A 25,392-nucleotide genomic window follows, 5' to 3' on the forward strand; every position below is an offset into this window, starting at 1 on the left:
TATAAAATATAATAACTATTCCTCTTGCTCTGTAAACCGCACCCCTGAAGCCATACACTACCTGCAATATCAGTCCTTATAAACGATTGGTGGTGGCAGCTAGTAGTTCTTTTTGTTATTGTATTGGTCAGTGACCATAATGGGGTATGTATATTCCATACGTTGGAATCGCAGGTGTATATACCATACCCTCACTGTGAGTTCTCTAATAACTGGCCTAGTAGTGGAAGCAGCCACAGCCTTTTATGTATCTCTCGTAAGTCAATTGTATAATTGTCCTGAGAACTGGAGGCAGCGGTGTTGCATCTCTGTGACATTGGTGGGACCTGCGTGATCTCCCTGGTGTTATCCATGCCAGACACTTTTGAAATAAAAAGTAGTTCATGCTCGTGGATAACTTTAGATAAAACATGCATTATAGTTTGTGTGAAATCATTATTTAAAGGGAACCTGTCACCCCCAAAATCGAAGGTGAGCTAAGCCCAACAGCATCAGGGGCTTATCTACAGCATTCTGTAATGCTGTAGATAAAATCCCGATGTAACCTGAAAGATGAGAAAAAGAGGTTAGATTATACTCACCCAGGGGCAGTCCCGCTGCGGTCCGTCCGATGGGCGTCGCGGTCCGGGGCCTCCCATCTTCTTACGATGACGTCCTCTTCTTGTATTCATGCTGCGGCTCCAGCGCAGAGCAAAGTACTACAGTGCGCAGGCGTCGGGAAAGGTCAGAGAGGCCCTGCGCACTGCAGTACTTTGCTCTGCCCTCAACAGGGCAGACAAAGTACACCTGCGCCAGAGCCAGAGTGTGAAGACAATAAGAGGACGTCATCGCAAGAAGATGGGAGGCCCCGGACCACGAAGCCCATCGGACCAGAACCGGACCGGGACCGCCCCTGGGTGAGTATAATCTAACCTATTTTTCTCGTCTTTCAGGATACATCGGGGGCTTATCTACAGCATTACAGAATGCTGTAGATAAGCCCCTGATGCTGGTTAGCTTAGCTCACCTTCGATTTTGGGGGTGACAGGTTCCCTTTAATTAACTTTCTAACATCTGCACCAAGCAAGTCAACTTAGCACGCTGATCCAAGTTTCTGATTTTTATTTTTTGGGGGAGTCTCAACTAGTAATATAGGCTGGATATGAAAGAGTAATAGTTGTTTTAATTTTTATTTCATAAATCAGTGCACATGAAAAACTTTGTAATATATCTCATCAGTGAAATCTGTTTTCATCCAACAGAATTAGTCAGACATGTAAAATCTGTATTCAGTGAAGACTTTCCCATTACTAGATGGCGGCAGCTGCTACAGATAAAAATCCTATGGTGGGAGGAGCTAGAGCGCTCCTCCCTCCTATCTACATAGAATCTCATCAGTAGCAGCTGCCATGTAGATAGGAGTAGGAGGGAGGAGCTGTCTCTGGCTCCTCTCTCCTACAGGAGATGGCAGCTGCTACAGATACAATCCTATCTCAGTAATGGGAAAGTCTTCAGTGAATACAGATTTTATCTTTGAATTGAGAATTTTGATGATGACTGATCAATTCTATCAGAGAAAGAAGCAGATTGGTCTCTAAATATATTAAGTTTGACCAGCTTAGAGATGCCCTTAATCTGGTTGACTGGGACAATGTCGTCAGAATTTAGAATACAGATAATAAATGGGAAATGTTTAAGAACATCCTAAATAGGCACTGTAAGCGGTTTATACCTTGTGAGAATAAAAGGACAAGAAATAGGAAAAACCCAATGTGGCTAAATAAAGAAGAAAGAGGGGCAATTAACAGTAAAATAGGGATTTTTGTGTACTCACCGTAAAATCCTTTTCTCCGAGCCATTCATTGGGGGACACAAACCGTTGGTGTACGCTGCTGCCACTAGGAGGCTGACACTAAGTGATAAGAAAAGTTAGCTCCTCCCCTGCAGTATACACCCTCCTGCTGGCTCTCAGCTAACCAGTTTGGTGCAAAAACAGTAGAACATATGAGAGTATAGTATGTCAAATTATATATGTTATAAAAACAACCACAAGCTAATAACAGGGTGGGAGCTGTGTCCCCCAATGAATGGCTCGGAGAAAAGGATTTTACGGTGAGTACACAAAAATTTCTCCTTCGCCTCATTGGGGGATACAGACCGTGGGACATCCCAAAGCAGTCCCTGGGTGGGAACAACATCAGATCCAGGCCCTGTGTAACGCCACTTACAAGTGCGCCGTCACGGCCTGCAGAGTCCGCCTGCCCAGACTCACGTCTGCGGAAGTCTGGGAATTATAGTGCTTCAAGGATGAATGCGAACTGGATGATCCCGCAAAGCTGACAACGTGCTTTGCTGGTGCCTGGCGTCTAGACCTCCAGAAAACTCGATTGATCGATTGGAGTGAAAATAAGCTGACGTCTCACACGGAAGGACTTCTGAATGTGTAAAGAATCCACCAGGCTAAAATGGCCGAAGAACGGCTAAGCCCTCCCTGAAAAACACCAGAAAGCCCAATGAGCTGTCCATCCTCTCGAATGACGCCGTCCTCGAAGTGTATCTACTCAGGGCACTCACATTGTCCAGGGTATGGGGAACCCATTCAGTTTTGTGGACTCGAGCCGAAAGAGAAGAGGGAAGAGCGATGCCCTTGGAACAGTGGAAGTACGATACCACAAAGGAAGGGAACGGTCTGAGGACAACCTTGCCTTGATGGTAATAGGGAAAAAAGGTCTGGAGGAACAGAGCAGCCAGCTCCGAAGACTCGTCTGAATTGACTTGGACAGTGCAGATCTCCCAGGATCACTGGGGCCTTCCTGCTTCCTAAAGACCCACAGTGCTAGTGGAAGAGGCGTGATGGGGCTGGTATCACAGAAGAACCAGAGCATGCACTGCGATGGCTTTTGGATCTCGAGGCCGAACCATGAACTCGAGTGCATTGGCGTTCAGTCTGTACGCCATCCAATCTCCATCTGGAGTGCTGCAGTGAAGGCAGATATGTTGGAAGCCTTCCAGATGAAGTTCCCACTCACTGAGGCAAGACCCTGGTGGCTGAGGAAAAAACTGCCACCCAGAGTTCTACTCCTGGGATGAGTACTGCCAAGATCACCGAGTGCTAGATCTCGGCCCATCAGAGAGTGTGAGGTACATAGGTCAAGGTGCCCGACCGCGGGACCTGCTAGATAATAGAGGTATTGCACAGCCGTGATAATATCCAACTGAATTTGGATGGGGAGACCTGCCAGAGGACATTGTGCCTGCTGAAGGAGCAGAGGTACCGTCGGGATCCCAAGATAAAAAAACAGGTCAGAAGACTGGATTCCCGAGATAACCAGAGGTCTTGAGCAGTGTGGTGACTCTCCGTATTCACTAGCAACTATTGAACCGGGAGAAAGGATCTCCCCCAGATGAGAAAGATGCTCATAGCTTTCCCTCTGGAAACCTGTTTGACCTGCAGAAAAAAAACAAGCGGAGCAAAGTGAACTGCCTCCATTGCCATTATCCCACTCAAGGATCCTCATAGAAAATCGGAAGGAATGAGGGCAGGTATGGACCGGGGCTGGAATCAGTCCTGTCTTGAGAACCCGCTTCTTTCAATGACGTAGCAGAAAAGAAAGCCCACGACCAGACAGGCCGTTCTGGCATTTGCCATTGAATTGCCGGATGACTATTCCGGCCCGGAATGAGGGGATGAATGACCAAGTGCGGGGGGCTCCCTGTTGGGGGACCACAGCCTTGTCTCAAGGGAGGATTTCAACCCTCTGGAGGTGTCCAGGATCATCCTTAATAAGGATAGGTGCTGGGCTGGGAATGAGGAAGCCTGTCTTAAGTCTATCCGCCAGCCCAGTTGAGGAAGGGTATCGTAAGTTATATATAGACGGGTTCAGCATAATCCTGGAAGAACGGCTGGAGGACGACCAGATAGGGGAGGATGGCCACGCACCCAGAGTGCCATGACCGCCACCATGATAATGGCGAACAATCTGGGAGCGGTAGCAAAGCCGAAAGGTAAGGACATGACTTGTGAAGGTACGCATCCCCAATGTCGATGGATGCCAGAAAAAAAACACCTTTTTCCATTGAAGTGATGGCCGAGTGGAGGAACTCCATCCAAAGGAGGACCTTTTTGAAGCTTGTTAGAAGTCCAGGATCGGTCTTACTTTTTGGTCCTCTTTGTTGGAACCAAGATCCCTTAGATCTAGACTGTCCTGGACAATCCTTCCGCTTTTGGTTGGATCTATAGGACACTTGTGATCCTTTGTTCCTAGGTAGGGAACACCCCCAACTATTCACACCGAATAAGCGACCACTCTGTAAGGGTGTGATGTCAGAGGATTTTTTTTTTGAACGCAGAGTATGCTTCCGTTCTCAGATCCATAAAGCCCTTCCGAATTAAATGGCATTTGCTGCTCACGAGATTTGATTGGACAGCTGTACTGTCTCCGGAAAGAGAGCAAACTAATCTGAATCAAATAAATATAGACGAACACTGGAACCATTAGTAACAAGAGCAACACAGACTAAACACCCTGTGGTGGGGTGTAGAGCACATTTACATAGGACACTCCTATGTGTTGCGGACACTGCCCCAAATCTTTTATGTTACTATGAAGCAAGGTAGCTAAGGTCTCCGGCCAGTAGACCATTGGTCTGGCAACCCGTGCGGGCTAAGGAAAGGTAAAAAACAAAAAAAAGCTGAACTCGATGCCGCAAGACAGAGCGAGTCATTGTCTGACAGTCCATGGTATTTTTAAAAAGATGATCTATCGGGCAGGGATACTGGTAGATATACCATAGAAGTTAAGCTGCCAAGTAGCAAAGTGTGCAGCTGCATCCGCCAGGTGAGGAAAACAAGTCATCTCCTGAGTAGCTGCCGTCATTGAATATGCAGATAAAAGGATGAACTCTCAATCCACCAACCCTTAACAGGGAGGTGGAGAGGAATCGTCTGCCAACACGCATCGTCCGTTAAATAGTGGCGATGCAGAGGGGAGCTGCTCGGACATCAAATGGAGGGCATCTGTACATCCACGGAGTTCAAGTCCCCAGGAGGTCCGGGTTGGCATTAGACCTAGCTGTAGAAGAGTATACGTGGAGGCGAAACTCCGTGAGCTCATTTGATGATGGTGTGAGATCGGTGTCCTTTGAAGGACCCGTCGCCCAGAGTTACAGCGCTGCGGAATATGTTGGCGCTAAATAAAATTATTATTATAGAGTATACGAGGAGGCGGCGCTCCATGTGCTCATTTGATGATGGTGTGAGATCGGTGTCCTTTGAGGGACCCGTCGCCCAGAGTATACGAGGAGGCGACGCTCCATGTGGTCATTCGCTCCATGTGCTCACTTGATAATGGTGTGAGATCGGTGTCCTTTGAAGGACCCGTCGCCCTTAAAAAAACAATTAAACCAGGCATGGCATCTGGTGTCGCTTGAAGAGGCTTCTGTTTTCTGGAGCAAGACCATTTGCGATTGCTCATGGTAAGGCCAGAGTCCTGGACTCCCATGCTGTATAAACACCAGTGTTTTCCACTGCATTACTATGGTGCTCGCCAGTCAATCTCTTATCCGGATGCTCTGTCCAAGAAAAAAGGGCAAATGCACTACTAGGGAGTTTATCTCCGTTTGGAGAAAAACCTGCCTGATCTAGGGCAGAACCATAGTCCTTGTGAATCGACAGATTAGTTGATGGCCAAAATAGGCGTGAGGGAAAAGCGAAGCTCCCGATTTCCAAGACACCTGTACGTTTAGAATACTTGTGGAATTTGCTAACCGACGTCCCCCCGAATACTGGACGTATTGCGTACCTTTAAGACCAGCTTTATGGATATGGAGCGGCATCTCCCTACCCGGTCCCTGAAACCTCGGTCAGCGTTAGATAAGATTCTCCAGCGCTGAACACCGCCGGGACCGATGCAGTAGCCGCTTCTGGGTGTACACAGCTCGTGTCCGGAAGCGGCAGGGGGATGGACATGGCCTCCGAGAATATGGCGTGTTCTCGTCCTGAGCGAGAAGCGCCTGAATAGAGGGGTGGAGCCTTAACGCGCGGCCTAGCATGAGCGGAGACTCCGGATTGCGGCCTACATGAAGGCAAAGCCGGGGGCTAAATTTTTGGTGCCGGCCGGCGCCGAGCGAGAAAGGGGGAAAGGAAAAAGGGGAAAACCGCCGCTTGCGCAAAGCCCTCCAGCCACTCAAAACCCAGCACTCACCTAGGAATCTGCCGCAAGGCAGAGTATGCAGCTCTGTTCAGCAAGTCATTAAGAAGGGATCTTCTGCCGTCGAGGGGTTCAAGAGAGGTCTGGATGTCTTCCTGGAGCCTAACAATATTGTATCTTACATTTATTAGGTTCTTTAGAAGGACTTAGATCTGGGGATTTATTCTGACGGAATATAGGCTGAACTGGATGGACAAATGTCTTTTTTCGGCCTTGCTAACTATGTTACTTCATGTTACTTCATTACATAGGTTGAAAAAAAGACCTAGGTCTATGACGTTCAATCTTTCCCCACCAATTGTACATTTTTGTCACCAAATTATTTATAACTCACAATGTTATCTAAAACAAACTTTTTTTGTATTTTTTTGGTTTTATTGTGCCTTTGTGTTTCAGTTTCTAGGTGGTGTGAACAGTGTCCCTTCAGGCTTGTTCAGTGTGCACGGCTTATATTTCTGTTTTACATCAGATAGGGATTACACACATTACACTGTGTGCAGAATTATTAGGCAAGTTGTATTTTGATCACGATACTTTTTATACATGTTGTCCTACTCCAAGCTGTTCAGGCTTGAGAGCCAACTACCAATTAAGTAAATCAGGTGATGTGCATCTCTGTAATGAGGAGGGGTGTTGTCTAAGGTCTTCATCAAAACCCTATATAAGGTGTGCTTAATTATTGGGCAACTTCCTTTCCTTTGGCAAAATGGGCCAGAAGAGAGATGTGACGGGCTCTGAAAAGTCCAAAATTGTGAGATATCTTGCAGAGGGATGCAACAGTCTTGAAATTGCCAAACTTTTGAAGCGTGATCACCAATCAAGCGTTTCATGGCAAATAGCCAACAGGGTCGCAAAAAACGTGTTGGGCAAAAAAGGCACAAAAATAACTGCCCATGAATTGAGGAAAATCAAGCGTGAAGCTTACAAGATGCCATTTGCCACCAGTTTTGCCATATTTCAGAGCTGCAACGTTACTAGAGTAACAAAAAGCACAAGGTGTGCGATACTCAGGGACATGGCCAAGGTAAGGAAGGCTGAAAAACGACCACCTTTGAACAAGAAACATAAGATAAAACTTCAAGACTGGGCCAAGAAATATTTTAAGACTGACTTTTCAAAGGTTTTATGGACTGATGAAATGAGAGTGACTCTTGATGGGCAAGAGGCTGGATCAGTGAAGGGCAGAGAGCTCCACTCTGACTCAGACGCCAGCAAGGTGGATGTGGGGTGTGGTATGGGCTGGTATCAAAGATGAACTTGTGGGACCTTTTCGGGTTGATGGAGTGAAGGTCAACTCCCAGACCTACTGCCAGGTATCGGTATCGTTCAAGAAAAACATGATTTTCATGCAGGACAATACTCCATCACGTCTCCAACTACTCCGCAGCATTGCTGGCCACTAAAGGTCTCAAAGAAAAAATAATGACATGGCCCCTTGTTCACCTGATCTGAACCCCATTGAGAACCTGTGGTCCCTCATAAAATGTGAGATCTACAGGGAGGGAAAACAGTCCACCTCTTGCAACAGTGTCTGGGAGGCTGTGGTGGCTGCTGCACACAATGTTGATCGTAAACAGATCAAGCAACTGAATCTATGGATGGAAGGCTGTTGAGTGTCATCATAAAGAAAGGTGGCTATATTGGCTACTAATTTTTTTGGGGGGTTGATTTTGCATGTCAGAAAGCATTAAGCTACTTACTGGTAGCGGCGTTTTTCGGAGGCCCATGACAGCACTACGAGAGAGGGGATCCGCCCTTCAGGAACAGGAAACCTACAGATACAAAAGGGCGGTACCTCTCCCCATGCATCAGTTGTATATTAGAGCCTGAGAGGACTACCGCGGTTAGTAGCACACAAATATACATTATATACAGTTTATGTACAAAAATAATCCATCATATTGAACTATATACTACACGTGAGATCTATCTATCTCATTATATATACTATAGGAAGTGCAACCCCCACGTGAATAGGGAGGGAACTAAGGGTGCTGTCATGGGCCTCCGAAAAACGCCGCTACCAGTAAGTAGCTTAATGCTTTATTCGGACTCCCATGACAGCACTACGAGAGAATTACAGAGATGTAAACTACCTTAGGGAGGGACTATAGCCTGCAGCACCCTTAACCCGAAGGTGAGATCAGAAGAGAACCCCAAGTCCAACCTATAGTGTTTGAAAAAGGTGGAAGGGGATGACTACGTAGCCGCCTTACATATCTGGTCGATGGAGACTCCAGATCTCTCAGCCCAGGATGCAGCCATGGCCCAAGTGGAATGTGCCCTCAGATTCTGCGGAACAGGACCTCCACCTGCAGTATAAGCCAGAGAGATAGCCTCCCTAATCCACTTTGCTAACGTGCACTTTGACACTCTAAGACCTTTCCTGGGACCTTGGAAGGATAGAAACAACGCCTCCTCTCTCTTCCAAGCATCAGTGACTGATATATATTCTAAGAGACATCTCCTAACATCTAACGTATGGAGTAACTCCTCTTTGGAATTAGAAGGATTAGGGAGAAATGATGGTAGAACTATCTCCTGAGATCTATGAAAATCTGAGACCACTTTAGGTAAATAAGCTGGATCTGGTCTGAGGACTAATCTGACAGGGTAAATCTGACAGGGAGAAGGACTTGGGGATCCTAGTTAATGATAAACTTACCTGGAGCAGCCAGTGCCAGGCAGCAGCTGCCAAGGCAAACAGGATCATGGGGTGCATTAAAAGAGGTCTGGATACACATGATGAGTGCATTATACTGCCTCTGTACAAATCCCTAGTTAGACCGCACATGGAGTACTGTGTCCAGTTTTGGGCACCGGTGCTCAGGAAGGATATAATGGAACTAGAGAGAGTACAAAGGAGGGCAACAAAATTAATAAAGGGGATGGGAGAACTACAATACCCAGATAGATTAGCGAAATTAGGATTATTTAGTCTAGAAAAAAGACGACTGAGGGGCGATCTAATAACCATGTATAAGTATATAAGGGGACAATACAAATATCTCGCTGAGGATCTGTTTATACCAAGGAAGGTGACGGGCACAAGGGGGCATTCTTTGCGTCTGGAGGAGAGAAGGTTTTTCCACCAACATAGAAGAGGATTCTTTACTGTTAGGGCAGTGAGAATCTGGAATTGCTTGCCTGAGGAGGTGGTGATGGCGAACTCAGTCGAGGGGTTCAAGAGAGGCCTGGATGTCTTCCTGGAGCAGAACAATATTGTATCATACAATTATTAGGTTCTGTAGAAGGACGTAGATCTGGGTATTTATTATAATGGAATATAGGCTGAACTGGATGGACAAATGTCTTTTTTCGGCCTTACTAACTATGTTACTATGTTACTATGACTACTCTGTCCTGTAGAAACTCTGTATAGGGGGAGAGCCTAGAAAGAGCCTGTATGTCTCCTACCCTACGAGCAGATGTAATTGCCACCAAGAATGCTGTTTTGAGGGATAATAATTTAAGTGAGGCTGAATGTAAGGGCTCAAACGGTTCTTTAGTCAAGGCTGAGAGGACTAGGTTGAGATCCCAAGGCATTGACCTATTCCTGTGTATAGGTCTGGATCTACTAACTGCTTTGATGAACCTTGATACCCAATAATTACCAGCAATGTTACAAGAAAATAGAGCCCCCAGGGCTGAGACTTGTACTTTTAGAGTACTTGTGGATAGATTTAGCTCTAGCCCCCTCTGCAGGAATTCTAGAATCTGGTTAATTGGTAAACCCTCTTCGATATTAAAATTCGAAGAGGCCAGAAACTTCCTCCAAGTTCTAGAGTAGATTTTAGTTGTTATGAGTTTTCTACTCTTCATAAGGGTATCAATGAGATTTGGAGAAAATCCTCTGTTTTTTAACAGTGACCTCTCAAAGACCATGCCGTCAAATGGAGACCCTTCACTTGTGGATGGTTGATCGGACCTTGATGAAGTAAGTCCGGAATGTCCGGCAGTACCCAGGGGTCTTCCACCGACATGGTCCTGAGCCAGGAGAACCAAGCCCTTCTGGGCCAGAACGGAGCGATCAGTATGATTCTCGCTTGATCCTCCCTTATCTTTCTGACCACCAGAGGCAACAGGTTTAGCGGGGGAAACGCATAAGCCAACCGGAAATCCCATCTGATCAGGAAGGCATCCACTGCCAGCGGATATTCCCTGGGATTTAAGGAACAGAATTTTTTCACTTTCCTGTTGTCCTTGTTGGCAAATAAGTCCACCTCTGGATGACCCCACCTGCGAACAATCTGGTTGAAGATTTTTGTGTTCAGAGACCATTCTCCTTGTCTTAAGGTGTTTCGACTTAGAAAGTCCGCCCTTATATTTTCCTTCCCTTTTATATGTACTGCTGTTAAAGATAGAAAATGGTTTTCCGCTATCTGGAGCAGGCGGTCCACTATTTCCATCAGGGACTCGGAGCGTGTTCCACCTTGGTGATTCACGTAGGCAACTGCCACCTGATTGTCGGAGAGGATTTTGACATGGTGACCCTGTAGATACACGAGGAGTTCCTTAATTGAGAATTCAATTGCCATCAATTCCTTCTGATTGGAAGAGGCCGATGTCTGGGAGTCCCATAGACCCTGGACTACAACGTCACCCATGTGTGCCCCCCACCCCGTGGGGCTGGCGTCTGTTGTGATTACCCGAGTCACCTGAGTCACCCAGGGAACTCCTGCTGACAGATTGTCTTCCTTTAGCCACCATCTAAGAGATGCAAGAACCCCTGAACTCAATGTCATCTGACCCTGCAAGGAACCCTGTAAGACTCTATCATAATGTAGTACGTCAAACTGTAAAGGCCTGGAGTGGAATTGGGCCCAACGGACGGCGGGGATACAGGAAGTTAGGGAACCTAACAAAGACATAGCCTGTCTAAGGGTCATGGATGGTTTATTAATTGCTTTTAACACCTGTTGTTGGATATGAAGTAATTTATCAGGTGGAAGACAGCATTGTTGAGACTCGGAATTTAACAGCAGCCCTAGGAACCTCTGGGTCTTTAGGGGTTGCAAACGGGACTTATCGTAATTTACGATCCAGCCCAGATTTTCCAGTTTAAATATAGCTGTTTTAACCTGAGCCAGGCAATGGTCTACTGAGTTCCCCACTATTAGGAAATCATCCAGATACGGGACAATGAGGATATCGGATTCACGTAAGTGTGCCATAACCTCCGCAACTACTTTAGTAAATACCCGGGGAGACGCTGAGAGGCCGAAGGGAAGGGCTCTAAATTGAAAATGGCGAACAATACCTCCCATAGACACCGCCACACGTAGAAACCTCTGAAAGTTTTCGTGGATAGGAACATGATAGTATGCATCCTTTAAGTCCACAACTACCATGAAGCAGTGTTTAAACAACATCTTTATTGCAGAACTGATTGACTCCATTTTAAACGTGGTATTAACCAGGTATTCATTAAGGGATTTGAGATTGATAATAGTCCTGAACGACTTGTCTGGTTTTTGAATCAGAAAAAGAGGAGAGTAGAATCCTCTTCCTCTTTCTGACTCCGGAACCTCAATCAGTACATTTTTACGGCATAAAGTCATGACCTCTGACTCTAGGGCCGTCTGCTCAATAGTGGAGGAACGCAAGGGGGTTAGCATAAATTTATCCCGAGGCCAGTGAACAAATTCCAATTTTAGGCCTTCCGATATAATACCTCGGACCCAGTCACTATTCGTGATGTTAGTCCATGCAGAAGAGAAGGTTGACAATCTCCCTCCCACAGGGATTGCTAGTCATTGGTCTGGTTTCTTACGTTCTTTTGAGGAACGGCGAAACATGTAACCCGTACCTTTCCTGCGTCTATCCTCCCATCTAAAATTTTCTCTAGAGGGTGAGGACGCGCGCTTCCTTCCACGACCAAATCTCCTCCTGTTGAATGGACGCCGGTAAGAAGCTGATGACAAATTAGGGAATTTTTTCTTATCATCCCCAGCCTTTTCGAGCAGCTCATCCAAAGTTGGCCCAAAGAGATATTCCCCTTTACATGGGATAGCGCATAACTTGGATCTTGACTGGATATCCCCCGACCAACACTTCAACCATAAGGCTCTACGAGCCGCGTTGGAGAGTCCTGCTGCTCTGGCTGCCATTCTGACCGAGTCCACCGATGCATCCGACAGGAAAGCCGCAGCATCCTGAATCACGGGAAGCGCACCTAGAATAGAATTCCTGGAAGCGCCTTCTTTAAGCTGGGATTCCAACTGTTCCAGCCAGACCATCAGGGATCTGGCTGTACAAGTCGCAGCCACTGCTGGCCTCAAAGATCCGGCTGCCATCTCCCAGGTACCTTTAAGGAAGGTATCCGCCTTCCTGTCAAGGGGGTCTTTAAGGGAACCCATGTCCTCGAAAGGTAATGCTGCTTTCTTAGATGCTTTCGCCACCGCAGCATCTAATTTAGGGGCCTTGTCCCAGGTATCCACAGCCGCATCTTCAAAGGGATACCTGCGCTTTAAAGCCGGTGGCAAAGAACCTTTCTTCTCCGGTTTTTTCCATTCCCGGAGAATCAGGTCTTGAATTTTATCATTCACCGGGAAAGATCTGCGTTTCTTGTGTTCCAAGCCGCTGAACATTAGCTCCTGACGGGAAGGCTGAGTCTTAGGCTCTTCTAGGCCCATCGTGCCTCTGACCGATTTGACTAGTTTATCCACCCGGTCTAGAGGCAGACAGAATCGGCCAGAGTCCTCTTCTGATGACGAGGAAGAGAGAATCGAGCCATAAGAACCCTCCTCTTTATCTTCCTCCGAAGAGTCTGAGATCACCGAAGCTCTTTGTTTTGAACTTCCCGCCTGGGACAAAGACCGCAGGGATTCCTTAACTTCCATACGGATCATCTCCTTTAGACTAGCCGTAGAAGCAGATTCTTCCGCTACCTAGGGGAGGACAATAAGGGAGATACCATCTATCTAGCCTGATGTCACTCAACCCCTCCACTCCTGTAGACCTCACCGTCTGTTGTATACAGGAGGCACACAATTTTTTAGGGTAGGAATCTGGTAAAGGAACTTCACATAGGGCACACTCCTTATGTTTCGACTTTGCACTTCTCTTCCCCTAGAATGACAAAGTATAAGGGGCCCGCGTCACTGAGTGAACATTCACGTAGATCACTTACCAGTGTACGCCAAAGAAAAAGGTACCGGAACACGAGGGGGCTCCTTGCCAGTCGAAGCTCTAGATCCTTGCCTGGACGAGCTTTTACGGCTGGACTGGTCACTTCTGATATGCTCCTTTCCCACGGCTTCCTGCCGCACTTTATCCAGAAGCTGAGGCTGCTGCTCACCATCATCTGCCATGATGAGACTGTGGCCAAAAGCAGGGTTCTATCGCCAACACCTGCTTATATCCCCTGTATTCCGGTCAGCAGGCCACCTGGCGTGTTCCCCATTGGTTCCTGATGATCAGGCTGCAGCTGGGATGTTAGCGGTGGTAATGCAGAAGAAACCGGCGACCGGACCATGGGCGCCGCCATTTTGGAAAAGACCGCGCATGCGCAGCCCCCCGCAAACCGGAAGTGCCTGCCGGCTCCACCCCCCGGCGCCCCAGCGTTCCGGAAACGCTCAGTGAGCGATGCAGGACGCCGGGAATGCCCAGCAGTGCTCCGGACGGCGCTCCACTTTCGACGCCGCAACTGTACCACCGCACCTCACCGCCGCCGCCTGACCCAGGGGGGGGAAATGAAACATACCAACGCCGGCTTCCGGAGACAAGGAATCCTCCGGACCCTGCTCCCTGCTGCCAACGCCACTGACGTGCAGTCCAGCCTGGACCACCGTGGCGTCTCCAGGACTTTCCGCACCGGTCGAGGTAGGAGACCCCCCCGCTACCAGATTCGACCGGCCGGCCTGGGCTCCTTACGAGATGAAATCTGTAGGATCCTGTCCCTCCAGGAACAGGAAACCAACTGATGCATGGGGAGAGGTACCGCCCTTTTGTATCTGTAGGTTTCCTGTTCCTGAAGGGCGGATCCCCTCTCTCGTAGTGCTGTCATGGGAGTCCGAATAAATGTTTATTTCTAAATTTTGTGCAGTTATATTGGTTTACCTGGTGAAAAATAACTTCCAAAAATATTAAGCTTTGATATTTATGAGTTTTTTGGGTTGATTGAGAACATAGCTGTTGATCAATAATAAAAATAATCCTCTAAAATACAACTTGCCTAATAATTCTGCACACAGTGTAGTTAGAACTGCTCTAATACAGGTATACCTTGATGTTTCGTAGAGCGCCTTAATATACATTTTTTGCAAAAAACATTAACCAAATACCCTTTGTTTTTCCATCTTTTTACCTAGCACTTGCTGTTTACTGATATTTTTTGCAACAGAGTATTTTTTGTTTTACTGTGCCTTTTTTGTGTTTCACAATGTTATGTGTAGTGAGGAAATCATATAGCCTTCTTTTTTAAAGCTGTTATAGTGTCTCCCATTACTACCTCTTGTGGTTGGCATTAAACAGTCTGACTGCTCTAACTGTAAAGAAGCCTTTCCTATTTAGCTGCCGGAATCGCCTTTCTTCCACCCGTAATGAATGCGCCCTGGTCCTTAGTATGGTCTTTGGAAGGAATAAGTCATGTGCCAGTCCTTTGTACTGACCACACATATATTTATACATATAAATAAGACCTGCTCCAAGACATTTTTTTCTAATCTAAACAAGCCCAACTTTTCCAACCATTCATCATACGAAAGGCCTCCATCCTTTGTAATAATCTAGTTGCCACATTTGAACTAACTTCTGAATATCCTTTTTCAAATGTGTAAAAAATCCAATACAACAGTCAAAGCCTGGAAACTCTTTTGGTCACTTTATTAAATGAGATATTAAATATATTCTTTTTAAAGTTTCAACTACTAAACAGCACTTTCAATGGTGAAAACACATAGGATATTTTCATTTTAAATGCTCGCTCATTAAAAACACAATTTCAGTCCTTCAGTATTTTACAAACAGGAAAAAAAAACAGAAAAAAAAAACTGCGCTGTTGGAATTATTAACTTCTGTAGTACTTCTACAGTACTTAATATCGAAATCAAATAGCAGGGAAATAAAGAAACGCTATTTCAACAGCTGTATGATTTCAGCAGCCAAAGCTGATCAGATGGACTGAATCTACTATACAACTGAGACATACATGTACAAGATCACAAATACCAACGCTTTACATCCAAAGTAACAGCATCAAAATGTGGAGAGTTTAGCAGGCAAAACTGTAATACAAGTAACTCTGTTTTAACTGTGCTTAAAGGTAATGCAGCTAGTTAAAACACCAAGAACATAAAAAATGAGCCTTCTGTGTCTTTCTAAGGTTTAGATAAGTCTCTGAATATTGGTTAAAGCTTGATGCTCTACTAAGTACAGACAGTATATGCAACTAAAATGTCTACTGAAACTGGTGTGGGTGGTCCGCGATGCACGTCCTCTTCACAAGGCTTGCTCTAACTCCAGGAACGCTTCTGATCTACCAAGACGTAATTGTGAACTTTAAAGTAAAAAGCCGTTACTTCAATAGGCAAATATGCTTTTTTGCTTTAATAATGAGCAACAAATGCAATTTCTTTTTTTTACATTTAGGTACAAACAAAAAAATCTTATTACAAGACATTTAAAGCAGTTAGAAAGCATGTACATTTTTCTTAAACATCTGAACATTTTACTCATTTGACATATCTTTAACTTAATTCCGCTTTGACTTTTTCACTACTTGTATGCAAAACTAATGAAATATTTAAATAACAAAAATGTAGAAAGTGTTGTAAAATTGTCTTGGTTTTTTTTTTGTAATCATAGTGGCTACAATTTTGCTGCTCCCCTACATAGTGACTAGAAGCCTACGTGATAGCTCAATTTCAATCCAAATGTCTATGAAGTGTGATTTCTGAGTCTATTGTATGCTGGTCAGTTAAAAAAAAAAAATGCGGTCTTCACTTTTAACAGCAAGTGCTAGACAAAAGTGTAAATGGTGTCACTTGTTCCAGTACAGCCATGGCTTGGAGGGTCCATTTTCAATGACTGGCCATGGAACTAATGGAGAAATGTGCAGAGATCCCACAAAATTTGGGAAGGACTGAATTAAAACTCTAATACAAAACTAGGAAGAAAATAATAAAAAAAAAAATTCAATTTGCATACAGTGGCCTGCAATTTAACAGCAGGAAAGGCTTGGTGCCAAATTGTATAGTCATTGGCATGGTGAAAAGAAAGCGCTTCTCCATCAATAAACAGGAATCAATGCCATTCCGTGACATAAGCAGTAAAATCATTCTTCATCTGTGACTTCAGTATAGACTGCATATGCCTGGTCTTTTTAGAACAATGGCTTACTTCCTCCAAGCTGTACAGGATGAAGCCACAGGATGGTAGGTAAGGTGGCTCCTGAATGCACTGTGAAAATTGCAATAATGGCAAGAAAAGGAGCATGATCCAGGGTCCGGAATTATGTCTTCACTCACCCACATATTCAAAGGAAAAAGATTTTTAGTAGGAAATCAATATATATTCATATTTCCAATCGGTGCTATTTAAATGTCTATACAATGGTAGGGCTAATCCTTAGCCACAATTTAGGGTTTTATTTAGGAGGTGGTTTAGGTCTTAAGGATCATAGGCTGAAATGAAGATTTGCACCTTAAAAAGTGCTAAAAATACAAGGACTAGTCGCTGTGCAAATTCAACAGACTGTGAAAATATTAGATAATTCTAACACTTTGTGGCGCAGTACAAGGGCAGAAAAAGAACAAACATGTTTAATGTAAACACCTATTATTTAGTATAGCACTAGGGGGGAAAAAAAAGGAGAGAAAAAATAAACTATATTTACAAAGGCACCGGGATGCTGATACAACCATAAAAACGTATAGCAATGCATGACGGACAACAGGAGCCTTAACATGAACAAAGTGTCTAGATGTTTTTGCCATTAGGCAACAAGTCTTTTCAAGCCTTGAAATCTCTAGTCAGAAAAACTATTACCCCCATCGGATCAGTTACGGGTATCTGATGGCTATTCCCGCTACATTGCTGAGGTACAGCTTGCACGATGTGGCTGATTATCATTGAATATGTAGTTCAGCAATAACAGTGGTTCTGATAGGATGTCCCTCTTGGGTCTAAAACCAGTAATTTATTTATTTAGAAAATTACTACATATGCCGCGTTCCACAATACCATAGAAATGTCTAAAGTACCGCGGAGTTGCATACACTGGCTAGTAAAGAAAATTATGTCTTGCTAGGAGGTCTGCTTTGGAGTGACTGTCGCCAAAGCTGTGCAACTGGTCTGGATACAGAAGGCATGTTTTCACTGAAAACAGGTCTCTTCTGCACAAGCTTAGTAAAAAAAAAAAAAAAAAAAAAGAAAAATGATGTCCCCTGTGGGCTTTTCTTCAACAAAAACAGAGAACCAATCACCTGCAAAGCTTATTATCGGTACATTTTCAGCATTCAGAAGGGGAACACACCTAACGCTTTTATGTGTGGTGTTTTCTACAGTATGCCAAGCCTTAGATACCTAGACAAAATGAGGAAAATAAAAAAGGTCTCATATTGAAACAATCCAGTAGAGGTCTTAGTGCAATATCATCACTTTTTTGATTGCGAAGGTCCAGGATTTTTGCTTCTGTTGGGAGTTGGTGCTCTCTGCATTTGGAGGTTCTGCATACCGGTTTGATACATTCCTCGCAGGTCTATAGGTGAATAGTTAGGTGCGTTCATCAGAAGGTTTGACTGTTTCTGCTGCATCATCATACGGTTCAATACCGCCTGCTGCTGGAAGGCGAGCTGATTTTGCTGATGTTGCTGTTGCTGGTTATACTGCTGCTGTAATCTTCGGCCCATCAGTATTCGCTGGACGCAGCTAATTAGCTGTCGGAAGAAACAACAATGAACCCTTAAGATGGCTGGCTTTGTGTTCCTTGTAGGGTACTTTCCCATATCTGACATTCATAAACTCAAGTAGTCTGCTAGCAGCCGAGACCGCTACCAATCTTGATAAACCTGAAACTAATGATTGGAACCCATGTGATATAATAGAACTAACAAAATTGCAGGCAACATCTGATGGCAGATTTCCAACTAATGTCTATACCTCGCTAATCTGCTACATGACTGTGCGCTCTCTTTTCTGCTGCCACTTTCATACAGATAGCCGACACAGACATGTCAAACATTTTATCTAAGCACGTTTATTGCTCACAGGTTTAATTTTACCATGAAATATTACAAAGAGTGCTAAAGTGGTACAAAGCGGCACCTTTTTATGTTTTTTTCTGCAAACAGGCTTAACTGGTCAATGACAGGGGGCAATCAACTACTTGAACAAACCCCTTCTCAACCAGCATGTATGCCCCCAATAAAATAACACTTATAATCCCACCAATGTTAGCATGGTCTCTCCTGGGGTTTGTATGACACTTATGTCACGAGAGCCCTGCTGCCAATGAGCAGCTTCACTCTCCCCGTCTTTGGACAAATCACATACATGTAGAGGAAGCAAGCACTGCTGTTCTCTCACTTCCTCCGGATATATGTGATTTGTCTGATGCAGGGTAGTGACTTTAGCAGCCACTGATTGGCCGCAGGGCTCCCATGACGTAATGTGTCACAAACTCCGGGAGAGAGAGTGCTGACACCAGAGGTGAGTATAGGTGTTATTTTACTGGGAGTTAAACATGGAATGAGAAGGGATTGTCCAAGTAGTGGACAACTTCATTAATGATCTCTAATGGGCACACTAAAAGAAACTTCTCTGGGTTACGCCCTTTCTTTTATAGATTCCACAAGCCTGTCTTGTAGACATTGGTTGACAGGGATTCTGTATAGGATATTGCCACTTCATTAATGGCGAAAAGGAATTATATCAAGGGGACATTGTATCACCATTAGTCACATCTACAGCAATATGCACGGACAACAAATTTTACAGTTGGATATGGCTTGTTAGTTGTCAGCCCACTGTCCTTAACACTTACTGAAAAAGGTGGTATAAATGTTGAAATAAATACATTTTGTTACATTAATTTGGTGCAACTCAGGAAGAATCTGGTCTACAGATACATTTCCCTGAATGGAATAACATGGTTTTCCATTCTTACGTATCCAGGAGAAAAAGCTTTCCACTATAAAATCAATTAGTAAGGAACACCCCCACCAGATGCAAGAGCCTTAAACTTCTCACCATCGCTAACAGGTTGGCATCCAGAGGGCATTTCCTACACATACTAACACTCAGTTGCAGGGCCACGCTGTTCTCACTTGCTCATGTAGAACAAGACACATGCAGGCTGGGAAAAACCAAGCTCACACTCGTCACAGTGAGGACATTAAAAGTCATTGTGACTGGAAAAGGGGCAGTATAACATGCGCAAGTTAAAAAATCCAACCAAAGGCCAAAAAATATTAATGGTAGAGCTCAATTTGGAGCAGGAATGCCGTGGAGGTGTCCAGCACCTTGTAGAGGCCAGAACATTCCGGAGCAATGTGTTCCCCAAATAACTTGGAACCTAGTAACTGGAAGGATTTTTTAATTGTGTGAAGCCGGTCACTGGAAATAAGGCCAGGAAACACTTGCATGAAAGATTCAAAGGGATTCCGCAGGAAGGATAAAGTTGTATTTTTCTGGTAAGGTGTCAAAAGCTCACATAACAAGTATCTGTGAAATGTAACCCTTCAAATACCAAGGGGGCCAGAAATTACTGTATACTATACTAGTTTTATACCCTGCATTACACGTGCTCACAATTGTCATACTTTCTGAACGAGATACAGTTGAAATACTCACCATTTGCTGCTTGGCCAAAACATCATTGTATATAGCTTCCCGTCTTTTAATTTCCAGCTCTTGGGTTGACTGTCTGCTTAGAGCCAAAGACTGGACCTGGGATTCCGACAAGTTTGGATTTTCCTTCCACTAGGAGCAAAAATAAATACAAGATTGTAAGAAGGGTTCAGAATATTTATGAAGTAAAGGCCACAATCAAAATCACTTACCGCTGTAGCAATAATATCATCCAAAGGCTGAATCCTCGCAGATGCTATGCTATTTGTAGCCTCGACCACTTTCTCTCGGCCTTGGTTAATAAGATCCTTGAGCAAAGAGAAGAGGTAAATGACAAGAACATTGCTTTGTTGGTAGTGTTGAATTAGATGTATCAAGCAAGATGTAACCACTTAGCTATATCGTGTAATGATTTCATAGAGAGGAGAAGCTTAGGATGAGAAGTTACTATACGTAAACAAATGAGGAGCTCATAGCAGTACGTGCTCCCAGCCAGCACAAGGCTTCAAGGTACATTTCATCCTATGGCTCTGAATGCATCGGAGCAGTCAGATGACATTACTCACCTCCAGTTGAGGGTTAGTCAGTGAAGACAACGCTCCTAAGTTTAAGGGCATGTAAGGCGACTGAGCTGCGTTGAAATTGATTTGAGAGTAATTGACCCCAGTTGCAGCTGCTATGTTCAAACGATTGGTCAAACCCTTAAAGGAAAAAAAACAAAAAAAAACATTAGAGCAAAAGTGACAGCACAATGGTTGTAACTATAAAATCTTATTTTGCATATGAATTTTAAATCATGCTAAAAGATTTTAGTCAAATAGTTTTTCTGGAAAAAGAATATTGGTGGCCTATGTGTAAGAAAATGTACGGGAGGTGAATGTAGGGCATTTTTATTTTACATTGGGGAAGCTGTTTATGTAGTGGAGAAGCCCTTTAGCTAAAGCATACATGATACAGTACATGCACTTTAGTCCGCTCTCACATGCCAACAGCAGGTGGCCAACATTTATTATTCAGCTCACACCAAATTGGAATAAAATTGCAGTTGGATTTAAAATTAACACAAAATCTGTCATTTGTCTTCTCACTCCACAAAATAAAAAAAATTAATGAACAACTGCTCAACGCACATAAAAATTGATCATAAATGCATCAGAGACGTTGGCCCTTTCATGAATTACGTGAAATGGTCACCAACTAGACCATTTAATTTTTTGGGGTTGCAAGGTATGGTACGATCAATAACTGTGGACCAGTGTGTGCAAAATAAAGACTGCTGAAAGCAATGACTCGAAATTTAACTAGAACTACAGCGTTCCAAAAAGTAACACATGCAACGGCATCCAAAACTCACAACTTCAGAATAAGGAAGTGTGATCAAACTGTGAGATATACACTATATGCTTCTAACAATTCTGGAGCTGAAGAGGTAAGAAGAGGCTGCTCACACTGCAGTCTACCTCCTTTAATGATGGAGATACCAGGAATGCTGGGATAAAAAGCGGCTGCTCACAGTACTGACCACCTGATGTAATAATGGAGATACCAGGAGTGCTGAGGTAAGAAGCAAATGCTCACACTTTTGTCCATCTGATTTAATACTGGACATACTAGGGAGAGCTGAGATACGAGGCAGCTGCTCACACTGCTATTAACCTCATCTATCTGATCTAATATGGGAGATATCAGAGGTGCTGAGGTGAGAAGAGACAGCTCACACTGCTGACCACCATGTCTTTCTGGTCTAATACTGGAGAGACCAGGAGTGCAGAGGTATGAAAAGGCTGCTCACTGATGTCCACCCTGGTTTTTTGATCTAATACGGGAGGTATCAGAGGTGCTGAGGTAAGAAAAGGCTGCTCACACTGCTGTCCACCCTGCGTATCTGATCTAATACAGGAAGTATCAGAGATGCTGAAATAAGAGGCTGCTCTTTCTGCTGTCTAAACATTCCAGGACAGGTTAATGTCAGTGTAATAAAGTGGTGATCATTTTAATTCTATAGTGATTAACTTCCTAGTAGTGATGAGCGAATAGACTCGTTACTCGAAATTTCCTGGTTGCCTGGTTGCTAGGGAATCCCCACATGTACTTATGCTGGCTAACAGATGTAAATTATTCAGCTGCGGCAAGAAAAACTAAATCTCCGAGCAATAAAAAAATACTCGGAGGGCCCCGAGCGTGCTCGAGAAATCTCGAGTAACGAGTATATTCACTCATCACTACTTCCTAGCCAAAATACTTGAGATTTTCTGACTAAATTTAGGAATTTTTTTTTTACAATGTTATTTTTTTTTTTTATTCCCCAAAAACCCCTTTGAAGAGATGTGTCGAAATACTTCTGTTTATAGAAGTTTGTATTCAATTATGAGACTTGTGGTCCTCTACCAATTATTCTCAGCATCTGGACTTGCCTTCTTCTCAGCTTCATACTCATCCCATGCTGCCTTTCTTTCCTCCTCGGTCAGAGCTTCTTCCTCTTTATGATCCAGCAGAGAATCATGCTCATGGTAAGTCACAATCTGTTCCTTACGGATCTGTAGCAACTCTGCAAGAACTGTATCCTGAGGAAGAGAGACATGATGTGTAAACTTGTGTCTAATGACAATAATGGGTAACATCAGCAGTAGGGAGCAAGTGAAAGGTATATACAGTATATACCTGTTAGACCTGGCTAGATACCCAGTTCCATCATCATAAATAAAAAAAAGTGCCCATTACATATACAATCCTATCAGCTGTATAATGTCAAAACAGCTGGCTGTTCTTAAAGATGAATTATGTTAAACACTAACATTGAATGCTGCAGAAAACTATGCAAAAAGATGGAAGTCTGATCGTTTCTGCACCTTTTTTTCTTTGTTCTCTAAGCGGATATATGGCTCGGCCTATCTAGTATGTGCTTTTCTATATATTCCTTCCGACTAAGGTAAAAACAAATGGTCAGCAACTGGCAGGACTTGTATGGAAACTTCATGGAAGGAATGTAGATTACTTTCCTGTAGTCATGCATTAAGAATCGCTCTTACTTCTGAGGTCCATGTCTGTACTAATATAGTTTTGCTGTCTTCCAACAAAAAGTAGATGTTTCAGTGCTTTTTTGGACCACCCATAAAAACATCCGAGACAAACACTTGGCAATATAAAATGGCAAAATACTTTATAACTACTTCTGGAGTTGTATGATATCCACTGTCCCAGCCCAGAACAATACATGTATCACGCAGGACAAGCTTATTACAATAGACCTGGATGTTGCCAACTAACTGTCAGTACATTGCGGCCACTGTAACATTCTGCTGGACTAGAACCAAACATCCTATTGCTCACCTTATGGTGGATGCCACAAACCAATTCTTTACACTTAATGCTTACTCATACAGTTCAGATTGCAAAATCCCAGACTATAAAGTTTAAACCATGGTTCACATCAGGTAAAAAGACCTAATATTACACTCATATATGTGAAGGAAAAAAAAAGATGTAAAATGTGTGTACATTCTGCTTGGTGTACATTTAGGAGATATGTTCTGTTGCTGAAGCCGATGCAGTGGGAAGATCACAGCTGCTTTGGCTTCCTGTCCAGAAAGCTCGGGAAAACAATCTCATGCTGCTTAGTAAGTATAAACCCAAATTATAAACTGGGGTAATGCTATCAGCTTCTCAGATCTGAATTACACAACAGCGTCTTGGCGGGAACAACCTTTAGGGAAAAAAAATATATAAAGCTAATATTTCAAAGCTGCATTTTTATTACATTTCTTGGATTGGTGATAAGCTGCCAATTTACAATTATAAAACCTGTCATATATAATCTGCCAGCACTAGAGAAGAAAGCCAGACTTGGCACGCTCTCTTTTAACCCCTTTGTTCACTTAATGGCAATAACTGTACTTCAGAGACCAATGTTTAAGCCACTATCCAATTGTTGATCATATTACTCATTTACCGTGATCATTTAAAAGGGACACAAAAAAATATTTATGTATGTGATGTTCCTGGAACTGGCAGCCATCTCCATGGCTGATACACAGATGGTAAAATATCATTAGCTCTTCTACGTCCAGCGCTTCTACAGATTACTGTATTTTTTGGAACATAAGATGCACCCTAAATTTTGGGGTGGAAAATAGGAAGAAATTTTTTTTTTATAAGATGGTTGTCTGTCTTCTAGTCTGAATTTAAGACATCTTTCCTGGAGGCCAGCGGTGGTGGAGCGGGTTCACTGGAGGCATGGTCCTTTCCTCAGGAAGCTGGCAGCAGCAGAAGTGGGGCAATGCGCGGGTCCTGGGTGGGAGGAGGGGGTATCCTAGCGTTGCGATGCTGCGGGCCATATGTCGGCAGTGAGGCAGAGCAGGGTCCTTTCCTCAGGAAGCCGGCAGCAAAAGTGTGGCGGTGCTGCGGGCGCGGTGACTGCAGTGAGCATCATAGATTTCCCGGTGGCCATTTCCCTGAAGCCAATAGCCTCAGGAAAATGGCCGCCGGGAAACCAATGATGCACTCCACTCTGCTCACCGCTGACACCAGTCCAGCAGCATTGCCACACTTCTGCTTCCTGAGGAGGGACCCTGCTCCTCCACCACCCCGGCAAGCCTGCATTCAGACTATAAGACGCACCCCCCATTTCCCCCAAATATTTTGGGGAAAAAGTGTGTCTTCTAGTCCAAAACATACTGTACTTGGTGGGAAGCCTCATCAGTCATGGTGACCCAAATTAATTATCACCTACAACTTCTCTATAGTAGCAGGCAGGCAATTGTCCATACACACTTGGTTGCTCATAGGCTAAAGCCCCCTACACAAATTAGACTGAGATCTGAGGCACCCACCAGTCTAGTGCGTATGGGGGCGCCAGCCGCTGAATGTCGTAGGAAATGTAGATTGGGCATGTGCGATTTCGGATTGCCGAGCGCTTTGTTTTTCCATAGATAAGCTGCCGGCAGAGATATCAGTCAGTGGCCGTCTCACAGAGAATGCAGGAGCCATGGGCCGACAGCCGTTTAATGTATATGGGGGCCTTAACCCCTTAGTGACGGAGCCAAATTTTTGAAATCTGACCAGTGTCACTTTATGTGGTAATAACTCTGGAACGCTTCAACAAATCCCAGTGATTTTCAGATTGTTTTTTCGTGACACATTATACTTTATGATAATGGTAAATTTAGGTTGATATGTTTTGTGTTTATTTATAAAAAAATATCAGAAATTTGAGAAAAATGTTACAAAATTAGCAATTTTCAAACTTTGAATGATTATCCCTTTAATCCAGATAGTCATACCACAGCAAAACATTAATAAATAACATTTCCCACATATCGGCTTTACATCAGCACCATTTATAAAATGTTCTTTTATTTTGTTAGCATTTTAGGGGGTTTAAAAATGTAGCAGTAATTTTTCATTTTTTCAAGGA

General features: G+C 44.0%; 1 protein-coding gene across 1 annotated transcript in view; it reads right to left on the reverse strand.

Annotated features, from left to right (window-relative positions):
- Positions 1–14,992: 14,992 nt before the first annotated feature.
- Positions 14,993–25,392, reverse strand: part of ATRX (ATRX chromatin remodeler) — a 246,932-nt gene continuing 236,532 nt past the window's right edge. Inside the window, exons 32-36 of the mRNA XM_069747241.1 lie at positions 22,394–22,543; positions 20,546–20,680; positions 20,192–20,287; positions 19,983–20,111; positions 14,993–18,067 (exon numbers count right to left, since the gene is read on the reverse strand). Coding sequence (XP_069603342.1) covers positions 17,786–18,067; positions 19,983–20,111; positions 20,192–20,287; positions 20,546–20,680; positions 22,394–22,543 — 792 coding nt within the window. The 3' untranslated portion in view covers positions 14,993–17,785. The remainder of the gene's footprint in view (positions 18,068–19,982; positions 20,112–20,191; positions 20,288–20,545; positions 20,681–22,393; positions 22,544–25,392) is intronic.

The sequence above is a fragment of the Ranitomeya imitator genome, chromosome 2, assembly GCF_032444005.1.
Source record: "Ranitomeya imitator isolate aRanImi1 chromosome 2, aRanImi1.pri, whole genome shotgun sequence".
Classification (NCBI taxonomy): domain Eukaryota; kingdom Metazoa; phylum Chordata; class Amphibia; order Anura; family Dendrobatidae; genus Ranitomeya; species Ranitomeya imitator.